Source organism: Manacus vitellinus, unplaced genomic scaffold, assembly GCF_001715985.3.
Source record: "Manacus vitellinus isolate BGI_N305 unplaced genomic scaffold, ASM171598v3 scaffold_81_pilon, whole genome shotgun sequence".
NCBI classification, from domain to species: domain Eukaryota; kingdom Metazoa; phylum Chordata; class Aves; order Passeriformes; family Pipridae; genus Manacus; species Manacus vitellinus.
The window spans coordinates 1956451-1982943 of NW_021940822.1; the positions used below are offsets into that span (position 1 = coordinate 1956451).

Consider the following 26493-nt stretch of genomic DNA (forward strand, 5'->3'; position numbering starts at 1 on the left):
ATGTCGCGGAGTTCCTGGCTGGCGCTGGCCACCTCCGCGCTGCTCTCCGCCGCATCGTGGTGGCCGTGCACGTCCAGCAGCGCCGGGAGCTGGAGGTGAGTGCGCGTCGCAGGGCGCGGGGGGAGGGGGGCGAGCAGGGCCCTGCCCCGCGCCCACGGCGGCCCCGCCCTCGCCCCGCCCCCTCGTCCGGGCCTGACCTGTCCCCCGACGGGCCAAGCGGCCGGCCCCGCCCGTCCCGCCCCACCCTGCTCGGTTCCCGCCGTGGGCCCATAGCCTCAGCTCCACGTGTCTCTGCTGCAGCCTGTCTTCATCCCTCCATCCCTCCATCCCTCCATCCATCCGTCCCTCCCTCCCTTCATCCATCCATCCCTCCCTCCCTTCATCCATCCATCCCTCCCTTCCTTCATCCATCCATCCCTCCCTTCCTTCATCCATCCATCCCTCCCTTCAGTGCCCCACACGGGGCTGCAGGCACTCGGTGTGCCCAGCCTGGCGCCCAGGGGCCAGAGCTGCACCTGCACTGCAGTGCCCCACCAGTGCTGCCTCCCCTGCGCTGCCCCCTGTGTTTCTCTTTCCATGAACTACCTCTTCTCCATGTTTTCCTGCCTTGGCATCTGCCCTTTGCATGCTCTTTTAGCTGCACCAGCTCCCTAATCTCATCCTGTGCATTTCCCTTCAGGGGCTAATAGCAAGGAGCCCCAGTGTGAGGCATGACAGGCTCGGTGGAGGCACTTCCCTCCCTCTCCAGCAGCCAGCATGCAGGAAGGATGTAATCCTGCACCCTCTAGGCCCAAGGCCACCACCCTGGCAGTGTTTCTAGGACACTTCCCTGTCTGGCTGTGCTGTCCCTCTGGTGCTTGTTCCTCTGGCAGTGCATGTGATCTGCTTTTCCTCAACTCCTCAAATGCATCCTGATAAAGGGCTGTTCTGTGCCATGCAGCCTGGCCTGGCTCCCTTCTTGTTCTGACAGGACAGGCAGAGTGCAGGCTGTCAGAAACACCATGTGGTAATTAAACAGGGAAGTTTTCGGTGCTACATTTACAAAGATCAGGTAATTCCTGACAGGCACCCTGTGTGTGAGAGCCCACAGCCAAAAGTGTCAGGTCCGATGATGGTGAGTCCCAGTACAGAGAAGTCCTGCCCAGGACTAAAAGTTGTACAATTGTGTAATGAATGTATTGCATGTGACAGATGTTTGGGCAGTGAGTGTGCTGGTTTGGACCCTGCTGATGAGCCAAGGAAGTACTGGAATGAGGGCACCCATCTGATTTTGCCTCCCTTATTTACCAAAAAATCTAGAAAATGCACAAAACCAGCCCATGTTAAATGACGCTGAAACAGAAGTTACAGAACACCGGACTTGAAGTTCCTAGTCCATAGCCAAGCTCAGCTGGCTGTTGTGTGGGCTTTACAATGCAGTCTGTAATTACAGCATTATATTTTTTCCCCTCAAGAGGTCTCTGTCAGTGCTTGAGAACGGTAGATCTTGGAGGACGAGACTGGTCTGGGTAAGGAAAGAGGCAATTTTATTTGTGCAGGAGTTGGACAACACACTCAATGACACAGGCAGTACCAAGGAGAGGAAGGCTGGTCTCTTGGAGTGGCAACCAGTAATGGCTTTACATTTGCCAGAGCTGACATATATGTTGGGTAGATCACTAAAGGTCCCATTTTTGTAGGTTGTTGCTCTCTAATTCAGTGTACCTGCCTTGAGCCACTGAGGATCTGACAGGAATATGTGCTAAATACTCATAAACTAAACTACAGCTGAAATTAATCAGAGCTGTACTTTGAGCAGTGCTGCAGGACAACACATGCTCTGATGAACATAACCTTTGTGTATTTCAGTGAGAAACCCAAACTTAATGGATGTTTTGACCTTAATCCTTGGCTAATATCTCTCCTTCATCTCATAGAGAGACTGTGAAAATAAATGAAGGTTTACAAAATGTTCCTATTCTGTAGAGATAACATAACAGAATCTACAGGTAAATAAGTAATACCACCGTCAGGCCAGGATCTATGTGTCATGCAGTAACACCTCGGGCAACAGGCTGAATTGCTGTGGTTGTTACAATTGTGGTGGCTGCTGCAAGCTTCTACCTGGAGAGATCCTCTGCTTCCCAGACAGGTGGGCAGCTTTCTCCCCATAGGTCTGGTTTAACTTATTTTTCTAGATCTGGAAGCAGCCATTTCTGTGCAGGGTATCAGTGTCATTGCTTCCAGGCTGCTGGCAGATAGGCAGGTTTGCTGAGTGTCCTAGAGATGGAGGGGCCAAAAGATCGAGTTGGTCAGTGACAAAACATTTTTGAGGTTTTGGACGACAGATCCAGTGTCTATTCTTTGCCATTCTTCCATACACGCAGGCATGGGCAAGCCCATAGACTTCACAACCCTGAACTCTATGCAGAGAACTCATGACTTCAGAAGTGCCTGGCCTGTACAAATGGGGATGGGTTCACAAACCATTTATCTAAAATTCGAAGTGATGTCTCGAAAAGCTGAATATGGTGCTAAACTGTATATGTTTGCAGGATATTAACATCCCTTATTGTGCTGCTGCTGCAGAAGTGAATCCAAAATACTCAGTTCTTTTTTTTTCCACAGCCATCAGTTTAACTTAATTTTAAATCGCTATTCAGAAGCACCAAGACTCAAAGCTTATCTTTTATAAATGAAATCTCAGATTTTCTTTTTATAATTCTTTGTGGTCGTCAGACAATAAGAGCTCCATGTTTTAGAGATCCACTTATTTAGATAATATAAAACAAATAAATAATGTGGATATTTTACAGTCCTGGTGTGGGGATTATTTCAGATTTATCTTTATGCAGATTAATAAACTTTTGACTTTTATAAATTGCTGTGCCAGGCCCAAAGTGATTTGAGCTTGCATGTGCAAGCTGATGCAGAAGGCAAGCAGTGCTAACTTCCAAGAATAGAGGAAGGTGAGAAGATTAACTTTTTCACAGCTCTTTGTCACTTGTGATACTCAAATTATACAGATGTCTTTTGCAAACTGTGCATTTTCAAAGTAAATGCGTTCACCATCTCAAAGATTGCAGAATAGCTGTGTTTTGTGAAGGCAAAAAGATTACATTCTTGGTGTATCTCCCCACTTCTTTATTGTTATTAACAAATAGTAATGTGATAATAAGTTGATGAACTTTGTCTTCAGCAATTACTAATTTATAACCTGAGTGTAGCTGATAGAAGCTGATGGGAAGGAACTAGTTTTATTAGATTAATTTCTGGAGTTTTGGTTATTGGCTGACGTATGCGTCTGTGCATTTTCTTAACAAGGTAAAATTACTTCTTAAACAAAGCCTTTCTATTTTGATCTTAACAGGAAAAATAATTGCCTTTGAAATGTGCAGTTATTGGCATGCTAGATGAGGAATAAAACTGTGAGAATATGTCAAATAATAATCACAGACATCTAAAGTAACTTCAGGGTCAGCTTTCAAATAAATTATTTGCAGGTGCATTTTGGCATCATTCGAATGGATTGAATAAATTATTAATCTTTTTTTGCCATTAGGCTAAATAATTTATTCGTATCTCTAGTGTCCAGAGGCTAACCTTGATACCTGTGGAAACTTTCTCATTCCTGAGTCCAAGCTGCACATGAATTGGTAAATTAGGCAGGTAGATAATGCTTTAAGCTTCAGCTAAAGATTGAATCTTTAATTGTGCTAAGCATGACTGTGATCACACAGCATGATTTAGATGTGAGCCAGGGCTGGCTCTCAACAATCATTTCATGTTTTTACTGATTTATAATATTTCTATCTTTGTGTATCTTATTTTCTGACAAGTTTATAGCTATTGCTTTGAAATCTATTAAGTGTCTGAATATGTGAAACCACGTTGCCTGCCCGAGGAGTTTAAGCCAAACCACCAAAGTAGACTGGGCAGAGCATTATTTTCTGATGTCTGGCCCTGGGGTGGGACAGCAGTGTTGGGAGCATGAGGCTGGAAGGATGGCAGCAGCAGTGCCTGTGCTCAGCTGAAGTTGCTGGGGAACTGTATCTCAGCTTTATGTCTTCTGCACAACCAATTAAACACTTCACGGGTTCCTTGTTTCCTTTCATAGTGTCACCCATCCCATATCTGATCTCATCACATTGCTTTGCTGCCTCACCTGTCCCCAGAGGTGCATATCTGGAGTAGTGCAGCCAGTTCCCAGCTAGTCCCTCCTGTCCTTTACCACACTCCAATCCATCTCACCAGTTTTGGTTTCACTTATTTAACATTCCCCTGGTGAGATACAAAGGTCAAACATTTCACCTAATTATCAAAGTATTGATGTGAATAAAAATGTCCAGGTAGCAGAGAGAGAGAAGCATATGCAGGAAACAAAGAGCAGCTGGGATTTTCTTAGGGCTTTTTACACCCTTTGGGGGGCTTACAAGCTGCTGGTGTGTGTTGCACATGTTATGTATTTATATTTATTTATATATATATGTTATGTATTTATATGATTTATAATGAAAATTTTAGGTAAAGGGGATATTTTTTGATGAAGTGCCTTGCTTTTTCAAGAACTTGGCACAAAGAGGCTGTGGGTATTTTTTAAGATTAAGAATGAGCAGAATGAGGCAGGTGAAGACACATGGCAGTTTTTCGCAAAATAATTTCCAATTTGTCACAAAATTCTCTCCAAGAAGAGAAGTTTTGAGGATATTATTCCAATTTAGTAAAGATTTAGGGCAGAGATAACAAGGTGTTATAGATGACGTCTATCCTGCATGGCATGGGAATTACAGGTGCATAGCATTTACTTGCTCAATAACTTTACCATTTAGTAAAACCACCCATTTGAAGCAAGTTCAAATAAAGCATTTTTTGGTGTAGTGCTGTTGGCTTATTGATATTGATATCAGCTCCTCAAGATTCAAACCACATTAAGTGGCTGTGGCAAAGGCAGCGTGGTGAACAGCCCTGCAGGAGGGATTGGAGCCTGGGTGGGGGTTAATCACATTCAGCATCACAGAGCTGTGATAAATCCTGAATCTTGTGTTTTCAGAGGCTGCGAAGTGGAGTTCTCAGAGATCTTGAGCGTCAAAATCAGAAAAAGGAGAATATTCGCCTGTTAGAAGAGCAGATTGCTTTGACAAAGCAGCTTATGGAAGAAAGAGACAAGGTGCTAATGCAAAAAGGTTCCCAGAAGTCCTAGGCACAGGCCTGGGTCCTTAGAGGCTTGATTAAAAACGTTTGGAGATCATTCATATCTAACTACTTGCAAATTTTTTAACTAACAGAGATAATCTGTGAAAGACTGTTTATTTTGTACAGGTTATAATCTACTCCCTAAAACTATAGGGTGGACAAAAAACATTTCCTCTGTCATACTGTGGAGACTTGGTTGGCACATCCAGTGTGACTGGTCAATGTGGGGAGGAATAGCTCATTATTGCAAACACGATCTAGGATGGCTAATAGCGTTCACATGAGTGGGCTGCTCAGTCGCCACGATGATGAAGCCACCAGGACCTCCACCTCAGAGGGCCTGGAGGAGGGTGAGGTAGAAGGGGAGACTCTCCTGATTGTCGAGTCTGAGGACCAGGCTTCAGTGGATTTATCACATGACCAGAGTGGGGACTCTCTAAACAGTGATGAAGGTGAAGCATCCTGGATGGAGGAGATGTCCTATTACTGCGAGAAGTGCCAGAAGTGGATCCCAGCAAGTAAGCCTGCCTGTTGTGTTGTGCCTGCCAGTTGTGTTGTGCCTCACTTGCATTCCTGTGGTTGTTGTTTGCAAGCTGTTTGTGCTGTCCTGCATACCTGTCTTACGGGGCAGCCCTTGTTTAGCTGTATCCTATCATACGTTGGAGAAAGGCTTGGCATTGCATGGAGCCCTGCAGCCCAATGGCAGTGGTGTGTGTTAGATACTTTGATCCATGAGCTGTGTGTATGTCCAAAGCTGGCATTCTCTGTAAGGAAGTCGGACTGTCTTCTTTAATTAGCAGAGAACAAGGGTATGACTTCAAAAACACGCACATCCTCCCAAGTCTTGCAGCTGTTTAGGGAACTTTAGCCAAGCAAATTGGCCTCTCTGCTCTATCAGATAAAAATAATGACCCTTGCTGTAAAGCTCTGTGGAAGAAAAGGACTTTGTGATGGTGTTGTTTTTTTATTTTTTCCTGTTGATTTGTCACATCTGTGGAGTAAATGCCTAAATCTCAACCTTAATGGTTTTCCCATTAATGTGAATTTGAGTTGGTTTTCACAGAAACATGTCTGGCCTGCAGCAGCCAGCTCTGGAAGATGTTTGGAGCAAGCTGCAGAACTCGATCCCTCTGCTCTGGCGCTTGACTTAAGATATATGCTGTTAGCAGCGTAACAGATGACTTTACTTATTAAATTCTGGGTTATCTGATCTATTATTAGATCCAAAAGCCAGATATTGCTAAGCACTAATTGTTTTTGGTTTTGGTGTGAGGTTTTTTGTTTGGTTTGATTTGGGTTTTCTGTGGGGTTTTTGTTTGTTTGTGGAGAGAAATAGTGAACTCTTCAGGTGGCAACTGCCTTCCATATATGTCAGAGCTGCCCTTTTTGCCTTCTTAGAATTTGCCAAAAGTTACAGCTTAGAAATCTCTCAAGGCATGTTAGTATTGAGATGTTAACGTAATGGAACCAGCACTGTACTATTAAGTTACTGTGCAGTAAAGGGAAATATTAACTTTAAATATAATAATAAAAGGAGCAGAGTTAAAGGTAGCATGAATTACACTGGAGTGCTTGATTTAACACTGTTTGTTTTATTTTACAAAGATGTTCCTCTCTCCAGTTGCTCTGGAACAAATCCAAAGAGCAAAAAAAGCCAATTGCAAAGCAACAGTAACTAGATACAAATGTGCAACATAAATGTAAAAGGGAAAAACTGTACTCTCCCTAATGGCTCAGTTATATGGAGTTCACTTGTCACTTGTGAAATTGCCAACATGCTCACACAAATAATCACTTCTTTACATTAAATTGCCATTTAGAAATTCTGTTAATCTACGAAGTGTGGGTAATTAAATTCTGCAATTCACTATGGAAGTAGAGCATCCATACATTAAAAATGCTTGATCTCGTGTCGTTATACAGTAAAGAGATGACATACTTGCAGTGAAATACCTTTTGTGTGCAAGTTTCCACGAACGCTGTAGTCTTTAATTGTTTCCCTGTCCTGTGATGTCATTTTTCAATTTTTCATACTTTTGTAAATTAACTCTGGGTGGGTTTGGAAACCTTGATTCATGTGTTAAATCTATTCTTTTTTCTCTTCTGAAGAAACATAGAGTTAGAGCCTGTCATTTTGAATGTGTGGGGTTTTACAAGTGGCTCTATTGCTTTTGTTCAGACAAACTTTTATGCAGGGTTAGCTTTAAGGAGCCAAGTGTATGCTGAAGTACTTTGCTGATTTGGGATCTGAAACAGGGACTGGCAATCTGACTTCAGTATCAGGGAACAGAGAGCTGTAAAAGCACATAGCAGTGAGTGGAAAGATGACATGGAAGAGAACAAATATATATACTGATAACCTTTGCAGTGGCATACCTTTTTTAACAGGTCAGTTTGGGTTTTTTTTCTGAGTAGGGTGGGAAAACAGTTATGTATTGAAGTCTATAGGTTATCTAGGGGAAGCAAGGAGGAATGAGAAATGCTGCAGAATCAAGGAAATCCTTGGCTTTGTACCTACATTCAGATGTTATGTAGAATACCCTTTTTTGATGCCTGTGCTTTTCAGTTAGTCACTACTGGCTGCTGCAACAGTGAAATGAATCTATGCCTTCCATGACAGCAAGGTCCATTGCTTCCTCGGAACTGCCTGGGTCTTTGAACTCTGGGGAGAAGGGAAAAAAAGTACTTTTCTGCCTGATATTGGAGGAAATCCAAATTTCCCTTGCAGCACATTTTTTTAATAAAAGGACAAAGAAATTGATTTTTGCTTTTTCATTTTAGGTCAACTGAGAGAACAGCTCAGCTACCTGAAAGGAGATAACTTTTTCAGATTTACTTGCTCTGATTGCTCAGAAGATGGGAAGGAGCAATTTGAACGTCTGAGATTAACGTGGCAACAGGTAAGTAAAATGTTTGTGCCAGCAGAACAACCGTAGGACTTCTAAAATTGTTTGTTGTGTATGTACTACACAGAAAAGGAGGATCAGTTTCAGTAAGAAAGAAGCATATGCGTGAACTTCAGAAATTAATTAGCTAAGGATTGCCTGCATATGAGAACTTGAGCATTTGGAAGGTAAATTGAAAGATAATAATACAAACAGCTCTCCTTACTTTTTCTTTTTTTTTTTCTCCTTATGTTGCTCATGAATTCATGGCTTCAGGCAGATTTTAGCTGCCAGGCATGAGCAGGTTTTTTGTATATAAGAAAATGTAAAATGACTGAAGTGGCAACATAGAAACAAAAAGTTTGCCAGCTCCCTGAATACAAAGCTCCAGCCTGGCTGCTTATGCACTAACAAGAGTCCTTGGTGTAATTCACTATTACAGTGACTTGCATACCTGAGCAATCAAAATAATCTGCATTATACAGCAATGACCAGGTACTAGACTGATGCACATCATGTGAAGGGCACTCAAGGGACAGGCAGGCAGTGCCGGCTGCCTCTGCTGAAAATGCGTTTTTCAGTACAGGCAGTAGCTGTTGCTCAGCAGTGTTTCCACATCGGGCAGTATGTGCAAGACATCTGTTTGCATCCTTTAGGACAGTAGCAGTGTGTTGTCCCATAAAAGATAATTTAAAACATCAGTTATAACTCCTACAGTGCTTTCTCGTGGTGGCCAGTGCAGGGGAAAAGATTGGTGTAGCAGTCTGTGGTTGGCAGACCAGCAGAGTTTCAGCAAGCTTCTAATTTGGACAGGAAAGGCTTCTAGCATTATGCTCAAGTCTCTTCAGAGTGGCATGGGGAAGGGGCAGACAAAATCAAAATGGGTGAGGAAGAAAGCTGACTAATGACTACCTCCCTAGGCTTCCAGCAGCCAGACCTGCTGCTTCTTCTTGATAAGCTGAATTGAGGGAAGGGATCAAATTAACTCATCTGAAACAGGAAAAAATGGGGACAGTGATTTCTGTATTTTTTTTCAGAGTATGTGGCCTCAACAGATCCTTATCTTTAGCCAGCTGAAAAGAGAATTGTTTTTGAAGTTCTGAGACTGTCCCACATGATTTAAAGAACCACAAAATCCTAAATAGTTACCAAACTAAGAGGGATTGTGAGGCAGGGGACATGAAAGCTGTCCATATTTCCTCATTTTGATGTGTTCAGCAGTGCATCCCAGAAAGCTAAGGTCCACTGTGAAGAGACCAATCTGCCTAAGAAAAACATATTTCAGACTCCTCTCAGGGTGAAGTATAAGTCCTTGTTGGAAGTAGTACCAAACTTTGTGGTTGTTGAAAGATGATCCCAGCCCAGCTGATTTTAGTTGTATTCAAATGAATTAAGTAAATGTAATTAACAGTTGGTCACCTGGGATTTACTTAAAAGAGGTGCAATAGTTTTCACACCTGCCCTTTAGTTTAGGTATGTAACAGGTCAGAATGAATTTGGTTGTGAAGTGTGCGTAAACAGTTTCTATTTAATGAAGATCACCTGTAGACAAACCTGATTCTTGCATACCTGGAACAATTAGGAGATCTTTAATTTTACAGAGCATTTACAGTCTGTTCAGTTTGGAAAATAAGTGTCTAGAAAGACCACTGTTTGATGGATTAGATCATTATATCTCTGATTGATTAGATAGTAGGATTACTTGTGACCACTTTTTTTTTTTGAAAGACTGTTTCCCTACACTACTTTCAGACCACAGTTGTACTGTAATTTATTTATACAACAGTTGCAAAATTTTTGTGTCTCAGCATAAACCTGCATAACGAGGCAGCTTGTTATTCCTCTGGGATGGAGAAATCTCTAGGCAAATATGCGTCTAACAAGAGAAAGACAGGAACGGGCAGCATGAAACCAAGAAGAAGATGGATTGCAGAAGTTGCCTATGAGATGTTGCAAAAATAAGATATTTATGAGGGAGCACAGATCTGCGTGTGTGTGGCAGCTGTGGGGGATAGTTCAGCAGAGAAAGCTGAAAAGATTCACTTGTATCCAACACCTTCTGTTCCAGGTCGTCATGTTGGCAATGTACAATTTGTCTCTGGAAGGAACGGGCCGTCAGGGGTACTTCAGATGGAAAGAAGATATTTGTGCTTTTATTGAGAAACACTGGACTTTCCTATTAGGGAACAGGTAAAGACGTGATGTTTGCCTGAAGGTCTGGTAGGCGAACCAAAGGAGTTTGTTATACAAATGGCCAAGAACCTGGTTAATTTGGCAACATCTCTGTTGAGCTTCACTAGTGAGAAAGTTGGAGCATTTAATATTGAGAATCTGAATATAGGCATGAGGGGTACTCTTGAGAAAAAATAAACATTTCTTACTGGGGAAAAACAGCCCCAAGAATGTCACACAAAAACAATACAAATGCATGTATTTTGAATTATTTCTTATCTTCCTTAAGGTAGCATGTGAACCTGCAAAGCCTTTGAGTTTTTCTAAATAGTCACAATGGATGGGTATTACAAGGCTTCAAGGACAAAACTGTGGTCCAGGAAAGTACCACATTACTTGGCTATAAGGCTTGCAAGGACCAAATTCTTCAAGAAGAACTGAGCTTCACCTTTTAGATTGTTTTGGATCTTAATACTTTTGGATCTTGGCTTTTACATAGAAGGTGTTACAAACCAATGAAACGTTTTTGATTGTGTGTAAAGAAGCTGTCAGAGTAGGAACCCCTCTTGTAAAGGACAGTCTTGGCTGTATGGGTGAACGGCACATTTTTTCTGAGCGTGCTGAAGCTGTCAAACCTAAGTGTCACTGTTAATGCATGTGCTATGAAGCCAGGAAAGGAACTGAGCAAGCCTTCCAAGTTGTAGATTTGATTGACTTCACAGCTTCTTTTCTTAAGCAGGGATTTCCCTGTTGTAAAGATCTGGCCTTTCTCCCTAACCAAATTTACTCTTTGGCTTTGCTTTCATTGCTTGTCTGTGCCTCCTTGCTTTGTTCTCAGAAATATTAGCATTTGTCCTCTCTGGTAATCGCAGTGACCCTGACAGGCTGATGGCCCATTGTCCCTCATTAAGGGAGCCATTGCCTCCCAGGGTTTGCTGTTCCCTTTTGAGACTTGCCCTGGGAACTGGGCACTCCTTGCTCTGATTAAAATTCAAACGAGTGATTACTGGCCTTGGACACAGTTTCCCCGCTTGCCTGGACAAGCCACTGGTGGAACACAGACAGCTGCATCGGATGTGTAGCAGTTCAAGGCACGCAATGCTTCTCTTCCTTGGCATATTAAAGTACAGCTTATCCAGATTTACTGTAACACTCTAGACTTTGCTCTGGGGCACCTGAGTTTAATCTCCCACCTATGAGGTTGAGTACCCCAAGGTGTGCAAGTGCAACACTTGGACAGCAGCAAATACCTGCTCAGCCAATCCTTGCCTGAGTATGGAAGTTTTTGCCAGTGGAGGTGTGCAAAGGCAAGAAGGAATCCTGAGATCCTGTGCAACTATGAGTTTAGGCTGTGCACCATGAACCAGATTCTCCAGTGTCCAGGAGAGTACTTCAGTTATTGGCTACAGAGGCAATTCTTTAATAATTCTTCTCACTTCTTCCCCAAGTGACATCCTAGTTATCCCTGGTTAACTGGTTAACCAGCTCTTAAAGGAACAAAAAGTACTCATATACCCAGTAGAGTACACTGCCCAGCAGAGTGAAAGGCTTAAATGCAGCTCCCTGCCTCCAAGTGGCCAAAAATGTGCTTCAGAGTAGTTCAGTGTATGTGCATCAGTGCCAGTGGCAGAAGCACTCTGCCCTTTCTGTCTTGGAGGAGACTCCAGGATGAAAGCACAGCTGGCGAGCAAGGATTTAACACTTGTTTTCCTCTCTCCCACCATAGGAAAAAGACCTCAACATGGTGGAGCACAGTTGCTGGCTGTCTCTCTGTGGGGAGCCCCTTGTTTTTCCGCTCAGGGGCACAGGAATTTGGAGAACCGGGATGGTGGAAACTGGTTCACAACAAACCCCCAACAATGAAACCTGAAGGAGAGAAGCTGTCTGCATCTGCCCTAAAGGCAAAAGGTAACTCTGTACCTGATGGTGTGTAGGTTCCTAGCTGGTCTAGAGCTGGAAGCCATGAGAAAAGTCCAGTTAAAACCATGTGTTTGTGTGCAGGGACAGATTCTTAGTTTTGTTGTGATGTAAGGTTTGACTCAAGAGAACTATAGTGTATATACTGTAGTGTGAGAAGCCTGTTATATTTTATTACCTTTTTGCATTGTGCTAACTGATTTAAAGGATTTTGAAGTTTGTGCAGAGTGTTTTGTGTTGTTCTCTTTTAGCTGAAATCCCCTGAATTTAGCTGAATTTCTCTACTTCTCTTTACTGTGGGGAATGTCTTTTGACTTTTGTCACTAGATGCAAGTTCTCCTTTGTGTAGAGGAACAAGATTGGGGCTTTAATGAGGATTTAGTTGTGTGTTGGCTTAATGCTACGTGTCCCAGAGCAAATTTCTTGTACATATTGAAAATACATCTTTTAAGGTTTGTAGTCAGTGTGTTTTTCTGGATGTGTAGTATGTATCCGGTGACTGCAGGAGCTCAGTGTCTGTTAGAATAAGTGAACTACTTTTTTAGCAGCTTCAAAGCCACCCCTGGATCCCATCATTACTGTGGAAGGACTCCGAAAGCGGGTAAGCCGCAATCCAGTTGAATCAGCCATGGAGCTGAAGGAGAAGAGATCTCGGACTCAGGAAGCCAAGGATATTCGGAGAGCCCAGAAGGAGGCAGCCGGCTTCTTGGACCGGAGTACTTCCTCCACTCCTGTTAAATTCACCAGTCGCTGCCGCCGTCCTGATATTGTCCTTGAGAAAGGAGAGGTGATTGACTTCTCCTCCTTGAGCTCATCAGATCGCACACCTCTGACAAGCCCTTCTCCTTCCCCATCACTGGACTTTTCTGCTCCTGGCACTCCAGCCTCACATTCAGCTACTCCCAGCCTTCTCTCGGAAGCAGATCTCATCCCAGATGTCATGCCACCACAGGCTCTGTTTCACGGTAAGAGGCACCATGTTTTTTGTTTAGTAATGAACCACATGTAGTTTTCTTGGAGGATATTCCCAGTGAACTGCAGGATCTTTTCAAGATAAGATGGAAAGTAACTGGTAATATTGTTTGTCTTAATTGAGTGTGAGAATTGACTAGTTTTCCATCGTTGTATTACCAGCTTCTAAGGCCAGAAGAAACCCCCATTATTGTTTTCTGAGGGATCCTGAATAAATAGTGGGTAGATTTCACATGGCAACTGCTGTACCACTCAGGATAAGCATTTCACTGCAACACAGATTACACTGTTAGATAGCAACTCTAGTTTTCTCTCAAATGTTTTTAATGGGAGAAATTTTATTCTCGTGCCAATGTCCCAGTAGATTTATAAGTTTGAGCATCTTGATTAAAAGATGCTGAATTTGGGTCTGATTGCAAAGCAGCGATGCAGGCTGAATGCTTTTAGTTCCTTAAGGAGCCAGACCAAAGCACTTCTGGATGGCAGGAAAAATAGTGAGGTTCTGTAGAGGAACAGAACTTCTCCAGGATATGCTAGCTGAAGATGCAGCTCTCCAGCTTGACCATTTGATCTCCAGTCTTCAGGAATTTTCAGAACTTAACGTTTGTCAAAGAGCATGAGCTTGCAGCTCAGGACAGGGCTCTGTTTTCAGATGCTGAACTACAAGACACTTTAGGAACAGGATTGATTCTGTGTCCTGAAATTGGACTCTTTACAGTGTCTCCTGTCCAAAATCAGGAGATCCAGAAGTATATAGAAAACAAAGTGTGTTGGGTAAAACCACATTGTTTTTCCTTAGCAGAAGAGTCCTGTGACAACCTTTTTTGAAATGGAGCTTTGATGTTTAAATTTTTTTTTCTCCCTGGATTATTTTGATCTGCTCAACAGATGATGAGGAAATGGAAGGAGATGGAGTCATAGATCCAGGAATAGAGTATGTGCCCCCTCCCAGTGGGACAGCCAGTGCTGGCACTCTGATAGCAAGCAGAAAAAAAGTGAAGACAGCTGAACAGATCAAGCAAGAGGTGGAGAGTGAAGAAGAAAAAACAGAACGGGTGGAAGGTGACAGTGAAGATCCTGAAGAGTCAAACACATTGTTGAAGGTGAGGGGACGAGACAAAAGAAAGCCACAGCTGGAGAAGGATGCTAAACCCAGAGCTCCCAAGCATACCTCTGTTAGTATCTATGAGGAAAAGCTGCTGCTGAAGAGACTTGAAGCCTGTTCCAATGCTGTGAGCATGACCCCAGAGGCCCGGAGGCTGAGGCGCAAGCTCTTAGTCAGGCAGGCCAAGAGGGAAAGAGGACTGCCACTCTTTGACTTGGACCAAGTTGTGAATGCTGCACTGCTCTTGGTTGATGGGATTTATGGAGCCAAAGAAGGAGGTGTTTCCAGGTCCCTAGCAGGGCAAGCAACATACAGAACTACTAGCCAGGACTTCAGGATCTTGGATAGATACCAGGTGGGTGTTTCCAAATCTAAGTGAGCTTTTGGCACTGGTTATTCTAAAGCTTTTGCTACAGACAGCAGTGTCACATCGAGGTTATCTGATTGCCAAAATAAAAAGGATTATATGAACAAGACTCATTTTGACTTGGGGCTGTGTCCTCACCGATGCTATCTTAAGACCCTTTCTTCTTGAGACATGCTTGTACAGCACAACAGTCTATCAGTGTCAGCATCACAAATGTTGATGTATTTGTACTCCAGCCCTGCTCAAATGCTGATGATGGAGGTCTGGAAGTACCTAAACAGGTGAATGTTCTACAAAGTACGTAGGAGGGAGATAACTTGCAGCGCTTTTTTGAGTGATAAGGGCAGCTCATAGGTTTGGGCACTAACTCTAAGAGTGCACAGCAGAGTCCACAGAGTTGGGACCACCATGGTCCAGTCCATCCTGTCACATTGAAAGGCCCTTAATCTGCATCCATTGATATAATTCCCCTGTGTTAAATCATTGACTGATCTTCCTGAAATGTTCTGCATTTTTCTGTACGTATAGACTATGCTACCCACCATGAAGGGATATCGACAGCAGACAACAAAGTTTCTGTATCGACTCGTAGGCTCAGAAGACCTGCTGACAGACCACAGTGTTGTTAGCCCTTATACATCCCGTGTCCTGAAACCTTACATCAGGTACAGATGATCAGAGGTTGAGTTTGCTCTTGGCTTGTGTACCGACAGCCCACCGAGAGGACATCTTTCCTGGGCAGTGCTCCTTGCCCCTCCTCAAAGAGCAACCCTGTAACCCTATGGTAACTATGGTAACCTCAAAAGGATAGTTTTACTTAGCTGAGTAGCTAAACTGGTTGCATTGGGAAGGGTAATCTACAAGAGAGGACGGGGCAGAGAGAGAATTGCTGTAGTCATTCAATCCAAGTTGCATGTGCTCTTGGGTCAGAACCATAATTTCCTTGCTCCTGGTGTAAGGACAGGCTGGCTGGGCATACTGTGGATCTGGGAAGTGTCCTGGCCTCTGACCCAAGGGTGGGTGTTTTTCCTGAGCTGGGTGTTGTTTTCCCCCATGAGTGGAAGACTGTCAGAAAATATTTCATGATCAGTACCCATTCAGCTGCAGTGGCAGTTACTGTTGCTCACTCGCTTTTTGTGTTTGCTTTTCATGTTCCTGACAGGCGTGATTATGAGACAAAGCCCCCAAAACTCAGGCTGCTGGCAGAAATCCAGGCATATCCACACAGGAATGATCTCAACTGGAAGGCTGAGCCAGAAGCACCCATTGATTACTGCTATGTTCGCCCTAATCACATCCCCACTATAAACTCCATGTGCCATGAATTCTTCTGGCCTGGTAAGATTCTTTCAGTGCTTGGTTTTCTAAGAAGGAAGTGGTTTTGTTCAGAAAAAAAACATTCTTGGGCCAAATTTTTCTTCTGTTGGTGTCTGGCTCAGTTCTTAGAAAACTGTTATCTGATGTCACAGGAATGCATTTGAGATGGAGACATGGGTTTGGTGTCTTTGTGTCTTGAAATCATGTAGAACTGGGAAATTAGGCCCCAATTAGCACAACCCCTACAGAAATAGGTGCCAATAGAAGTAGTGTAATAGTTTGGAAGTTAACTAAATTTAAGCACCCAGTGAAACATTTTTCAGAATCAGGGGCTGAAGTAAACAGTTCTACTGTTCATTAGCTTTGTGAGAAAGTTTCTTCCTAGCAGCCATTAGCTGGATATGTTGGAGTGAAAGTTGGGAAGTCATATGAGGAGCGGCTGAGGTCACTTGGTTTGTTCAGCTTGGAGGAGACTGAGGAGAGACCTCATCATGGTCTGCAGCTTTCTCACAAGGGGAAGCCGGAGGGGCAGGCACTGATCTCTTCTCTCTGGTGACCAGTGACAGGACCCAAGGGAATGGCATGAAGCTGACTCAGGGGAGATTTATGTTGGATATTAGGAAAAGGTTCTTCACCCAGAGGGTGGTTGGGTGCTGAACAGGCTCCCCAGGGAAGTGGTCACAGCACCAAGCCTGACAGAGTTCAAGAAGAATTTGGACAATACTCTCAGGCACATGGTGTGACTCTTGGGGTTGTCCTGAGCAGGGACAGGAGTTGGACTCGATGATCCTTGTGGGTCCCTTCCAACTCAGGGTATTCTGTGCTTCTGTGAATTGCATTTACAACTGCAGGCTCCACTGTGATGTCCTTTATTTCTTCAAGCCTCAGTATGTACTGGGTTTGAATTTTTGTGTCATTTCTTGAACTGTAGGCTCTCTTGGGACAGTGGCTGCCCTTTATGGGGGTTGTCATGAGGCTGCAGTCTTTAGTTCTTCTGAAATAATAATAGGGATGTTCATCTACTGCATGGATCAGCTTTTGACAGTGCAGCAGACTAATTTGGAAAGGCCCAGTACAAACAGTCACACCTTTATTCCAAGTAACTGTTCGCTTTATGTTTTGATTTGCAGATAGTGATTCAGCAGGGTTTGTAGTTCAGCAGTGCTCATATACTGCAGTCAGGATCAGAGCTTTCTGTGCTACTCATTGTCCAAATTGTACAATTCAGGGCCTTGCACACCTTTCTTTTCACAAGCTCTTTCAGAGCTCATGAGAAACACTTGCAATCCCAACAGAGGCTGAACCTCTTTGTCATAGTCTCTCCTCTCCTGATAATGCATTTGAAGTTCTGGCCAAGTTGCGTTGCACCTTCATTAAGTTCTTCAGGACTCACCCTGTTTTATTTAACATAAGGAGTGTGGGTGACTGTGAACTATTCATCATTAAATCAGAAAGCTGACACTCCCATCAGTCTCCAAACAGGAATCAAAATCTCTTCTGTGGTGAAAAATTTCTGAGGCTGGGATATGATCATTGCACCCTGGTTCTGTTTTAGCAGGAGAGGTAAGTGAGGAGTTCATGCTTCAGGAGGTAAAGCCCAGTGTCTTTGTGGTTGCAAAGGATTTAGCATTCCATTGGGCTGGTACAACCTGGGGGGCAGGTGGGGATATGCAGCTGGGTGAACCTCATTAAACTGTCACTGTTGTTTAGAGAAACACCTATAATTCTGCTTAAGTTTAGGCCTCTGGAGCATGTGGGCTCTGGGGATCATCAGTGAATGACAGGTGTGCTAAGTTGCCTAATAGTGATGCTCTCATTCACCGAATTCAGAAAATCTAGGCACTTCACCATGTGGGATGAGCCCAGACCTTAGTTCTATGCCTCCAAATCATTCAAGTCAGAGCTCTTTTTGCTTCTCACAAGGCAGAAACAAGTTTGCAGGTAGTAACCACAAACGAGCTGTTGCGAAGCAAGATTCCCCCATGTTGTCTCTCCCAGTATCTTGTGCCTTCATGCCCTAATGGGAAACATCTCCTGAGTAGACAAGTGGTAAACCATCGTGAGCTAAGCATTTTCCTACAGGAATAACTGTGTGCTGAGGGGACAGCACCATTTCATAGACGCCAGTGCTCAAGGCAAGAAAGCGTTCCTGTACAGACACGCTGTAAGGCACTCCACAGGCAATTGCAGCCTTGAGATAATTAACACAGCTCCCTATTGCCAATCAATTCCTCCCACGTCTCGCTCCACCCAGTTTACTATCAAGCAAGACAATAATTCACCCACTTATTTGTGCCTGGTGAAGCCTTGCATCTCATCAAGAGTGATTACTGGAAAACATACTCTGCTATTACCCCACATTCCAAGTATATTTGCAATTGCCAACCTGAGGCTGAAACTATTTTTGGTACATCTCCACTATGTCTTGCATCTTGTTTAGGGTCAGTCCACTCAAATTACCAAGCAGTCCATCTTCAGTGTCTTGAACTGCAGTGTTTGACGCTAACATGCTGTGTAGATGCTCTAGGACTGCAGCAGCAGTGTGATTAGGCAAGGTAACAAACTCCACTCAGAAGTCACCAGCCTCGGGTGTTTGTGTCCAGCCTCTGAGTCACAGAAGCACCACTGCCTGAGAGGCTGCTTCATGCCCCAGCTTAGAGAATTTGCATGCTAAAAGCAGATGTCTTGATAACCTGGAAAGCTGTGGTCAGGTATCACAGTGCAGCTCCACAAGCAGCTGAGTATGTACAAGAGGAAGCAGTAGGAGCTCAAGGCAAGGTGGAGAAAAGAGATAGGAACCATAGTCAAGTAATGCTACCAGAGTTGAAGCCCAGTTTCATGTGTGCTGCCTCCAAAGAGAGCGAATTTTAAGTTTTAGTTTCATCCTTAAGTCATTTGAAAGGAAATTAGCTTTGTTACTTTCTCCATGCAAGATTCACTGCTAGTAATCAGGTCGTATTTTGTCTCTGTTTTGTTGAATCATCTCCTTTTACCTTACATACCTAGCAGGGGAGACACCAGGCAGCTGGTTTTCCCAAGGCAAGGTTCATCCCCTGCACTCTAGGTGTCCCAACCCCTGTGATTTCCCAAAATGCAGGAAATTTGTCTGCATAATTTTTAGTAGTGGAGGACTGTTCTAGCAGGAGCTTTGGACCAGATGATCTCCAGAGGTCCCTTCCAATGCCAACCATTCTATGATTCTGTGATCTCTTTATAGCAGAGCTTTGAAATAAAGGTAAAAAAGGAAGGGATCAAGTGAGTGTTTCTGAGAATCCTTAAACCCTGGAATTTCCATACAAGTGGTTTGCAATGTTTTCAGCTGCTGTTTCTCCCTTTCTCCGTAGGAATAGATTTGTCAGAATGCCTGCAGTATCCAGACTTCAGTGTTGTTGTCCTTTACAAGAAAGTTATCATTGCCTTCGGCTTTATGGTGCCAGATGTGAAGTACAATGAAGCTTACATCTCTTTTCTGTTAGTTCACCCTGAGTGGAGAAGAGCTGGGATTGCAACCTTCATGATTTACCATCTTATCCAGGTAATCAAACGGTCCCATGACTCTGCCAAAGAACTAGCTCTTCCTTCTTCCTTGTGTGCACACATGCCAATATTAGAGAGTAAGAAGTGTAGTGTTCTTCCCTTCTGGCTCTTTCACCTTTCCCTTTCTCTACTTACACTCCCACACAGATTGTCAGCAGCCAGTGTGAATATTTATGGGGGAAAATAATTTCCAAAGCAGAAGCTAAAATGTATTTAGAAGAACAGCCATACTGGTCAGGTCCTCAGAATTAGCAAGATGCTGTACACTTTGAATGGCTTGGAATTAACTTTGTGTTCTTCACTGGTCAATAGTTCATGTAAAAGTAATACTGTAAATGTGGAGTTTAAAGGAGAAAATGAGATAATAGTGGACAGGTTCAATTAGAATCTATTGTAGCTTTCTTGGCTACACTTGGAGGTTTATTCCATTACCAGGGCTGTTGCATTAAATCAATTACTGATCTTAATAATTCACTTTGACTTTTAATACACTGGTTCAAATACAGCTGAGTTGAAAATAAAGAGTGTGTGCAACCTCATTCACTTTGTTCAAACTAGCTTGTACTGGGCCTTCTTCCACAGGAACACTTGGGATAATTAATCTGAGCTAACTAAATGGGTGGTATTAACATAGTTAAACATCATTAAATCTCTGAATCAGTACTGTTATTCAAGTGGCCTTAATTCCATTTACTTTCTTGAATTAAACTGTAGGAAAGCCAGCTTAATTTTGAGTAAGAATGCAGATATATGTCCTTTTCATAGCGTAACTGTGCCTCTTCAGGACCCACAATTTTACCACTCCCTGAACTCTCATGACAGAGCTGCCGATAGGAAACACTTCTTAACTTGTTTTAGTCAAGATGAGCTGCACTAACAAAACTCATAATTGAAAATGTTTTTTCTCTTATTTATTTGGCTGAAGAAAGGTAGGGAGTGCTGGCAGAGCCTTAAGAACAGTGATCTGTTCTTTGGAAAAGCAGTTTTCACTGAGAGTAGCTCCTCTGGACCATCCAAGGGTAACTCTTCTACCTGCACAGCTCTCTGCAGTGTCCACCTCTTTTCTCTATGTGTTGACACAGGCCACTAACCAATATACTTTAAATTCACTCCTTGCATTTCTCAAGCATCTCTGTGTGTTGAAGTAAATTGCCCTCAGCTGTAGTCTGTTGATGTGAGATGTCAACACCCAGTGAGAACACGTGTGAGCAATGTGCCGAGGTTTGCAGGGATCCAGCAGGTGGACTCTGGAAGACTGTCTCTCCAGCAGAGTTGGGATGCATTGGCAAGTCAGCTGTAGAAAACCCTTACACCTTTTTTGTAGGATGTATCACATCAAATTAACCTAATCCTGCTTGCAGGTAGACTAGCATAAAATTACCACATTCAGGAAAGCCAAGCAGATTTGAGGCTGATTAGGCTCACTAGCAATGAGATCAGCACTATGTTTGGCTCACATTAGATTTATTTTTCCATTGCTGACTTTTTGTCAGTGGTAGAAGGCATTTAGCCATGTAGGAGCTTAAATGGTGGTTGTGACCTTCTGTTCCTCAAACACTAGATTGTAGGTGCTGCTTTGCAGCCTGCTTGGGCTTGGGGTTTACTCTCTATAGCTAGAGACACTTTCATGTGCTGTTCAGATTAAGAGTAGTTCCCTTACTTTTGGATCAATGGGCTGAGGTTGGGGGGGAATTCTTGAGAAAAGCATAACTTAACAGGAAGTGTTTTGATGCAAATAGTAGTGACTGGTTTGCTCTCAGAAGTTACCCTCTAATGCATCTGGCCCAGAGGAGCAAACTGCATTTTCTTAATGATCTCATTCAAACTTCCTTTCCCCCAAAAACCTGCTCTGAATTATTTCTTCTTTTCCTTCCCTCCTTAAATCCCCTGTGAGAGCTTTACCTTTGAATGTTCTGCCTTGGAAATTTTCTGAAGGATTTTACTGTTCCCACTTACAGTTACAATACATTCCATATACATAGAATGCTATTAAAACACTTGATGAAAGCAGAAAAAAAATTACTTCAGCGTCTTTATCGGTGTTGCTAGTTAAAATAATTTGGTATCTTTAAGGTAACTTCAGCCATGCTGTTTGCTGTCTGAACTGGATTCCTGCCTTCTCAGTAGGTGGAGTGCTGTGCCCTGAAGGGTGGGAGAGGAGCTGGGTGGAATAGATAGGAATTCTAGTGTGACAGCCCAGAGATGCCCTGGGGCTGCTCCAGTGGTCACAGAGAGCTCAGCTCTGTTTGCTGATGGGGAGGAGTGCAGTAAGGTGCCTGATCCTCTGGCATGTTTTGTCTTTTCTTCAGGCCGTTGTTAAGTATCTGAAATCAGTGCTGTACACTGAGATTATTTTTAATTAACAATTACTTTAGTAATTGACAATGGAAAGATGACAAATTATAATCCCAAACCTGCTTTCATTGGCAGAGAGTCCATGTTTCCCAGAAACAAAGGCTTGAAGGAATAGCGGCGTTCCCTTTGCCTTTGCTCTTGCAATGTGTGATGATTTCTGTGTCGGGGCCTCCAGCTTTTCTCACATTTCCTCAGTAACTTGAATATCTGAACGGATGAATCTCCTCACCTCTGCATTCCCCCAGAGGCTGTCTCATTCTCTCACTGTGATATCTTCTTTTTTTCTTTCCCCCTTCCCTTGGCAGACCTGCATGGGCAAAGACGTAACTCTTCACGTCTCTGCAAGCAACCCTGCTATGCTGCTCTACCAGAAGTTTGGATTTAAGACTGAGGAATACATTTTGGATTTTTATGATAAATATTACCCCTTGGACAGCAAGGAGTGTAAGCATGCATTCTTTCTCAGGCTGCGGCGCTAATCTGTCAGAGCTGTCTGGGGATCTCTGAAAAGCCCAATCTGTCAAAAAAACTACCACAGCTTTCAGTGCAGGATGTTGGCTGTCACATGAGAGCTGGAACACACCAGTGGATTTCAACAGTGCTATGTTGTGTGCTAAAACTGCAATCCAAGAGGATTGATTCCTGTGCTCCAAGGGCAGAGGCCTGAAAATGCCAGCTGGGATATGCTGAAACCACTGGAAGACTGAAATTGTTTACGGGGAATTTTCCTGGCACTGTTACTTTGAAGAGCCTCATTGACAAACAAGCAAAAAAATATTTGTCACTTCAGAGGAGCCCCATGAATTTCAAATCTTGAAACCTGTCAAAAAAATGCTGCAGGTTTTTAATTTCATTTTTTGTTTATGAATGAAAATGAACCTCTAAAGTTAAATCATTCAATGTTTCTGTAATTTGATTGCTTTGCTAGGAACCATGTCTTGAGTCTGTGAAGAGAAATGAGATATTGGTGCACGTAGCTGGGCAGTAACTTTAGGAAAGCTCTACACATGCCAGAACAATAGTACTGGAACCATGTTTTAGGAATAGTAAAGAGTGTGTGAATTCATGTGATTCCAAATAAAAGGCTCAGAGAAGACACCTTTCTTCTCCTCCTTCTCTGCTGCCTTCCTTTCGCCTTGTTGACCCTGTGCTCAAGTGTGAAGTTCTTGCAGTGCACAGTATTTTGTGTTTAGGAACAAGGTGTCATGTGGGTTTGTATCTAGGCAAGATAGGATACCATACCTGCCAAATCAGCCCTTTGAAATCTTACAACCTTTCTGCCATTGTTGGTGCTGACACAGTTGTTGGCACACCTCTAACCATAGAGCTGGCCTTGAAGGCTCCAGCATCCACCTCCTCCTGCTACAGGCACTCTGGATAGAAGAAACTCAGAAAAGTGTGTGGTGATGTTTGAAATGCAGGCTGATTTGTAGAAGCAATCTGCTTGCAGTTTGGAGGGAAGAGAATGTTAGAGGTAGGCCAGATCCAGTTCTTGGAAGCACCAAGCTGTCATTTCATGGTTCTAAGTATAAGTAAAAAGGAGAGCAGAGAATAAATAGAAATAACCAAGAACGAAAGAAAATACAAACTCCAAATGGTTTCTCTGGTAGTGGGCTCTTTTCCTTTTATGCAGTTTAGTGGCTTCTCTCTCCCTGACTTTCACTGCAGATGAACAGAAAGCAGCACTGACGAAAGGTCAGTCTATGCATTTTAACTACGGATCACATCCACAGTGATGTTCCTTTCACATCAAGCCCACAAAGAACTACACACCAAATGTGACTTCTTTGTTCTTAATCCACTGTGTGTACCTGTTGGCTACCTGGCCACAGTAGAAGTTGCCTTAACAGTCTTCATTTTGGTAACAGAAGAGAAAGGGACACAAAGTATGTTTTTGTGTAGTCAACGTATATCATCACCAACACAAAAACAGTGGTAGTGGGAGGGAAAAACGGGCCATCCAAGGGTTGTGTGCCCTAACATTCTTGCACATTTCTGCCTGCTTTATGACTGTGAAAATTTTTGATGTTACTTATGTTACAAGTTAGCGGTACTTGGAAAGAAAAAAAAAACCTGTCTTTATGAATGAATTAAAGCCCTTCCCTTGGAAAAGCCTACCTGTAGTTGTACTGTTTGTTAAGCTGTCTCTCCATCATATTTCATTGAAATCTAGCAAACTCAAATATGGCCGACAGAGGATGTGTGTGGGCAGCTGACCCAGGCAAGAAACTCCTTATTTCCCCACTGGACACCTGCACAGAAGCCACACCCATGCAGGCCTTAGCAGACTGTCCCTTTCCAGCCAGAATTGGGAGATACAGGATAGTCTGAAGAAGATGACCAGTTCTGCATTGCGTTCTCAAAGGTGACCAGGAAGATTTTGAGCACCTGCTTGCTCTGTGCCTATATCTCTCTGGCTTTGTCCCTCAGAGGGAGAATGCCAAGTGAAGAGGGTGTTATAACAGACCTGGGATACCTGCTGTGCTGCAAACAGCTTGTCTTATCCAGGTGCTTCATTTACTCCCAGATCCTGAAAGGCAATTAAGTGATTAAATGCCTTTGAGCCTTTGCACCTCAGCTGCTTTCCTTTTTCAGGAAGACTGGTAAGAATGAGCTCAGTAAAGCTTACAGGGAATGGAGATCGGTATTGCTATTTTGCTTGTTTCTTAATAATTTGCCCATATTTCTGGGAAAATTAGTTAGTTAACAGCTATACTTATTATATCCCACACTCTCAGGACTGGGAGATTAAGTGTTACCTTCTGTGCTTTTATAGACTGCACACCCTGTTCATTCGTGCTGCCTGTGAAAATGTGGTGTGCCTTTGAATTGCTTACTATGAGATCCTTCCCTGATGATCCTAATGGCTTTGGTGGGTACAAGTGTGGCTGACTCAAGCATCACTTCACTGATAGGGTAAAGGTGAACAGCCATGACCCAAGAACTTTCTGACTTGCAAAGAGATCCCAGCAAATCAGATCTGAAAACCAGTGGTGAAAACTGCAGTATTCGTGTGTTATTTTCTCTTGGCAACTCAAGCTGTAGGAAACATTTGCTTTTATTCTACTGGCTGTAGGGGTGAGCACGGAGGTACTGTTGGGTGAGCAGGAATTCACCCCCGCTTTCAGCAAGAGTCCCAAGGACAGGAGGCTGAGGCCAGCATCCTGACAGGCACTGTGTGAAGTCAGGTGTGCAATCTGATAACCTGGGGAAATGCACCAGGGCTGCCAGGGAGCTCTACTTGTCTTCACTAGGTCAGCGCCAGAACTTGGCAGCCTTTGAAGTAGCTATAAAATAGCTGCTGCAGCTCAATCTCTCTTTTGTGGCTGCACAGGGATCACTTCAAGGGTCCTCTCAAGATAATGTTTCCTCCCCATAATGTTGAATAATGAGAAGTTTAAAGGCCAGTGCTTGAATGGGCATGGATTTCTCTGCAAGGAATGAGGCTCCTAGCCCTCCAATTCCCTCTTTCTGCCTTGGAAACCAGGGTGATTTGTTACCTTAGCTGTGATTAAAGAGCCATCATCCACCCTGCTTTATGATACGACTACTCTGCGCTTCCCTGATCTGTGCAGTGACTGTAGCAGCGATTAGAGTTGACAAACACAGCTCAGTTTAACAGAACAAAATTTTCCTGGAGGATGAAGGTGGAACCTCACTTGCTCAAAAAAGTGCAGAAAAGCCCATGCACTTCCATGGCCTTGTCTGAGCTTTGATACTTCACAACCAGGAAGCAGCCTGCTGTAGTCACCTTATTGTGCCCATTCATCTGCTATAGCTGAGCTGGGTAAATACTCAGATCATTCTGCATAGTAGTCATTAATTTTGTTGAAGTAATACTTTGCAGTTTACTTTGAAAGAGAAGTCCTGAGTGTCCTGACGTTGCACAAGTGTCAAATGCTTCTTTTCAGACTTCAGATCCAGACTGGGGGCTGAAACAAAAGTCTGCTTGGTCCATTCATTGCCACCTATAGTGTGAGGATGTGCTGCTTTGCAGACCCACCTGCTTGTGATTATAAGCTCTTCGTGAGTGGTTGAGCTAAGCCATCTTTATCACTTGTCTCTGCCAACCTGGTCCACAGAGTTGCTTCCCTCTAGCCCTTGCGTTCTTTCTGGAGGAGACACTGAGCAAACACTGCCTGCTGCATCACACAGCTCAGGAATCTTGAGCTCCCGCTGCTGTGACGGATGAGTAGCCAGGTCGTCCCTGCAAAACCAGCGAGACAAGAGTGCTTCGTCCTGCTTTCTTCTCCAGACAGGCAGCGTTAGCCAGGCAGGGACAGTGAGCTCAGCCGCTCCCGCTGCCCGCGGGAGTGGAAAGGCGGATGCCTGGGGCCAGGAACAAGCAGCCACTGTCGCGGAGGAGCGGGAGCATCCCTGAGCGGGCTTTGCCTCAACAGGAGGGTTGAGGAAAGAGAGTTTCCTGTTGAGGAAGCTGTGCTTCTCTACCAGCTCTGTCAGCACAAAAACCCATGGCACCTTCCTAGGAGTGTAATTAAAAAAAAAAAAAAAAAATCGATCTGGCAAACTTATCCTTCTTCCCCTTGGATTTGTGCTGGGGGCTTTAAAAACCCCACAGAAAACAAAACATTCTTTTTCCTCCTGGCTCATGCTCTCGGACTCTTCGGAATTTCCAAGGCTGCCGCTGGCGCTGGAGGGCGGCAGAACCGCCCCGCTCCCGCCCTGCTCCGCGC

The 26493-nt window shown here is 43.7% G+C and overlaps 2 protein-coding genes and 1 non-coding gene across 4 annotated transcripts; all 3 read left to right on the forward strand.

The window, feature by feature from the left end:
- Window positions 1–5197, forward strand: LOC103756818 (protein PET117 homolog, mitochondrial). The gene is given in 3 exon segments (XM_018085504.2): window positions 1–52; window positions 55–95; window positions 5030–5197. Coding segments are annotated over 3 exon segments (243 nt in total). The 3' UTR covers window positions 5180–5197.
- KAT14 (lysine acetyltransferase 14) lies at window positions 5150–23908 on the forward strand. 2 transcript variants are annotated; one of them, XM_008922701.2, is made up of 10 exons: window positions 5150–5690; window positions 7954–8072; window positions 10126–10247; window positions 11956–12137; window positions 12692–13111; window positions 14007–14578; window positions 15119–15255; window positions 15753–15928; window positions 19252–19442; window positions 22105–23908. In XM_008922701.2, the coding sequence occupies exons 1-10, from the start codon at window positions 5435–5437 to the stop codon at window positions 22276–22278; spliced, it is 2349 nt and encodes a 782-aa protein (XP_008920949.2). In that variant the 5' UTR covers window positions 5150–5434; the 3' UTR covers window positions 22279–23908. The 2 variants fall into 2 exon arrangements, with proteins under 2 accessions (XP_008920949.2, XP_017940992.1); XM_018085503.2 differs by having other exon boundaries at window positions 5242–5690; window positions 12695–13111.
- On the forward strand, window positions 18902–19059 carry LOC112841355. Its single transcript, XR_003212961.1, has one exon. It is a non-coding gene; the product is annotated as a U1 spliceosomal RNA (small nuclear RNA).
- Window positions 23909–26493: the final 2585 nt, after the last annotated feature.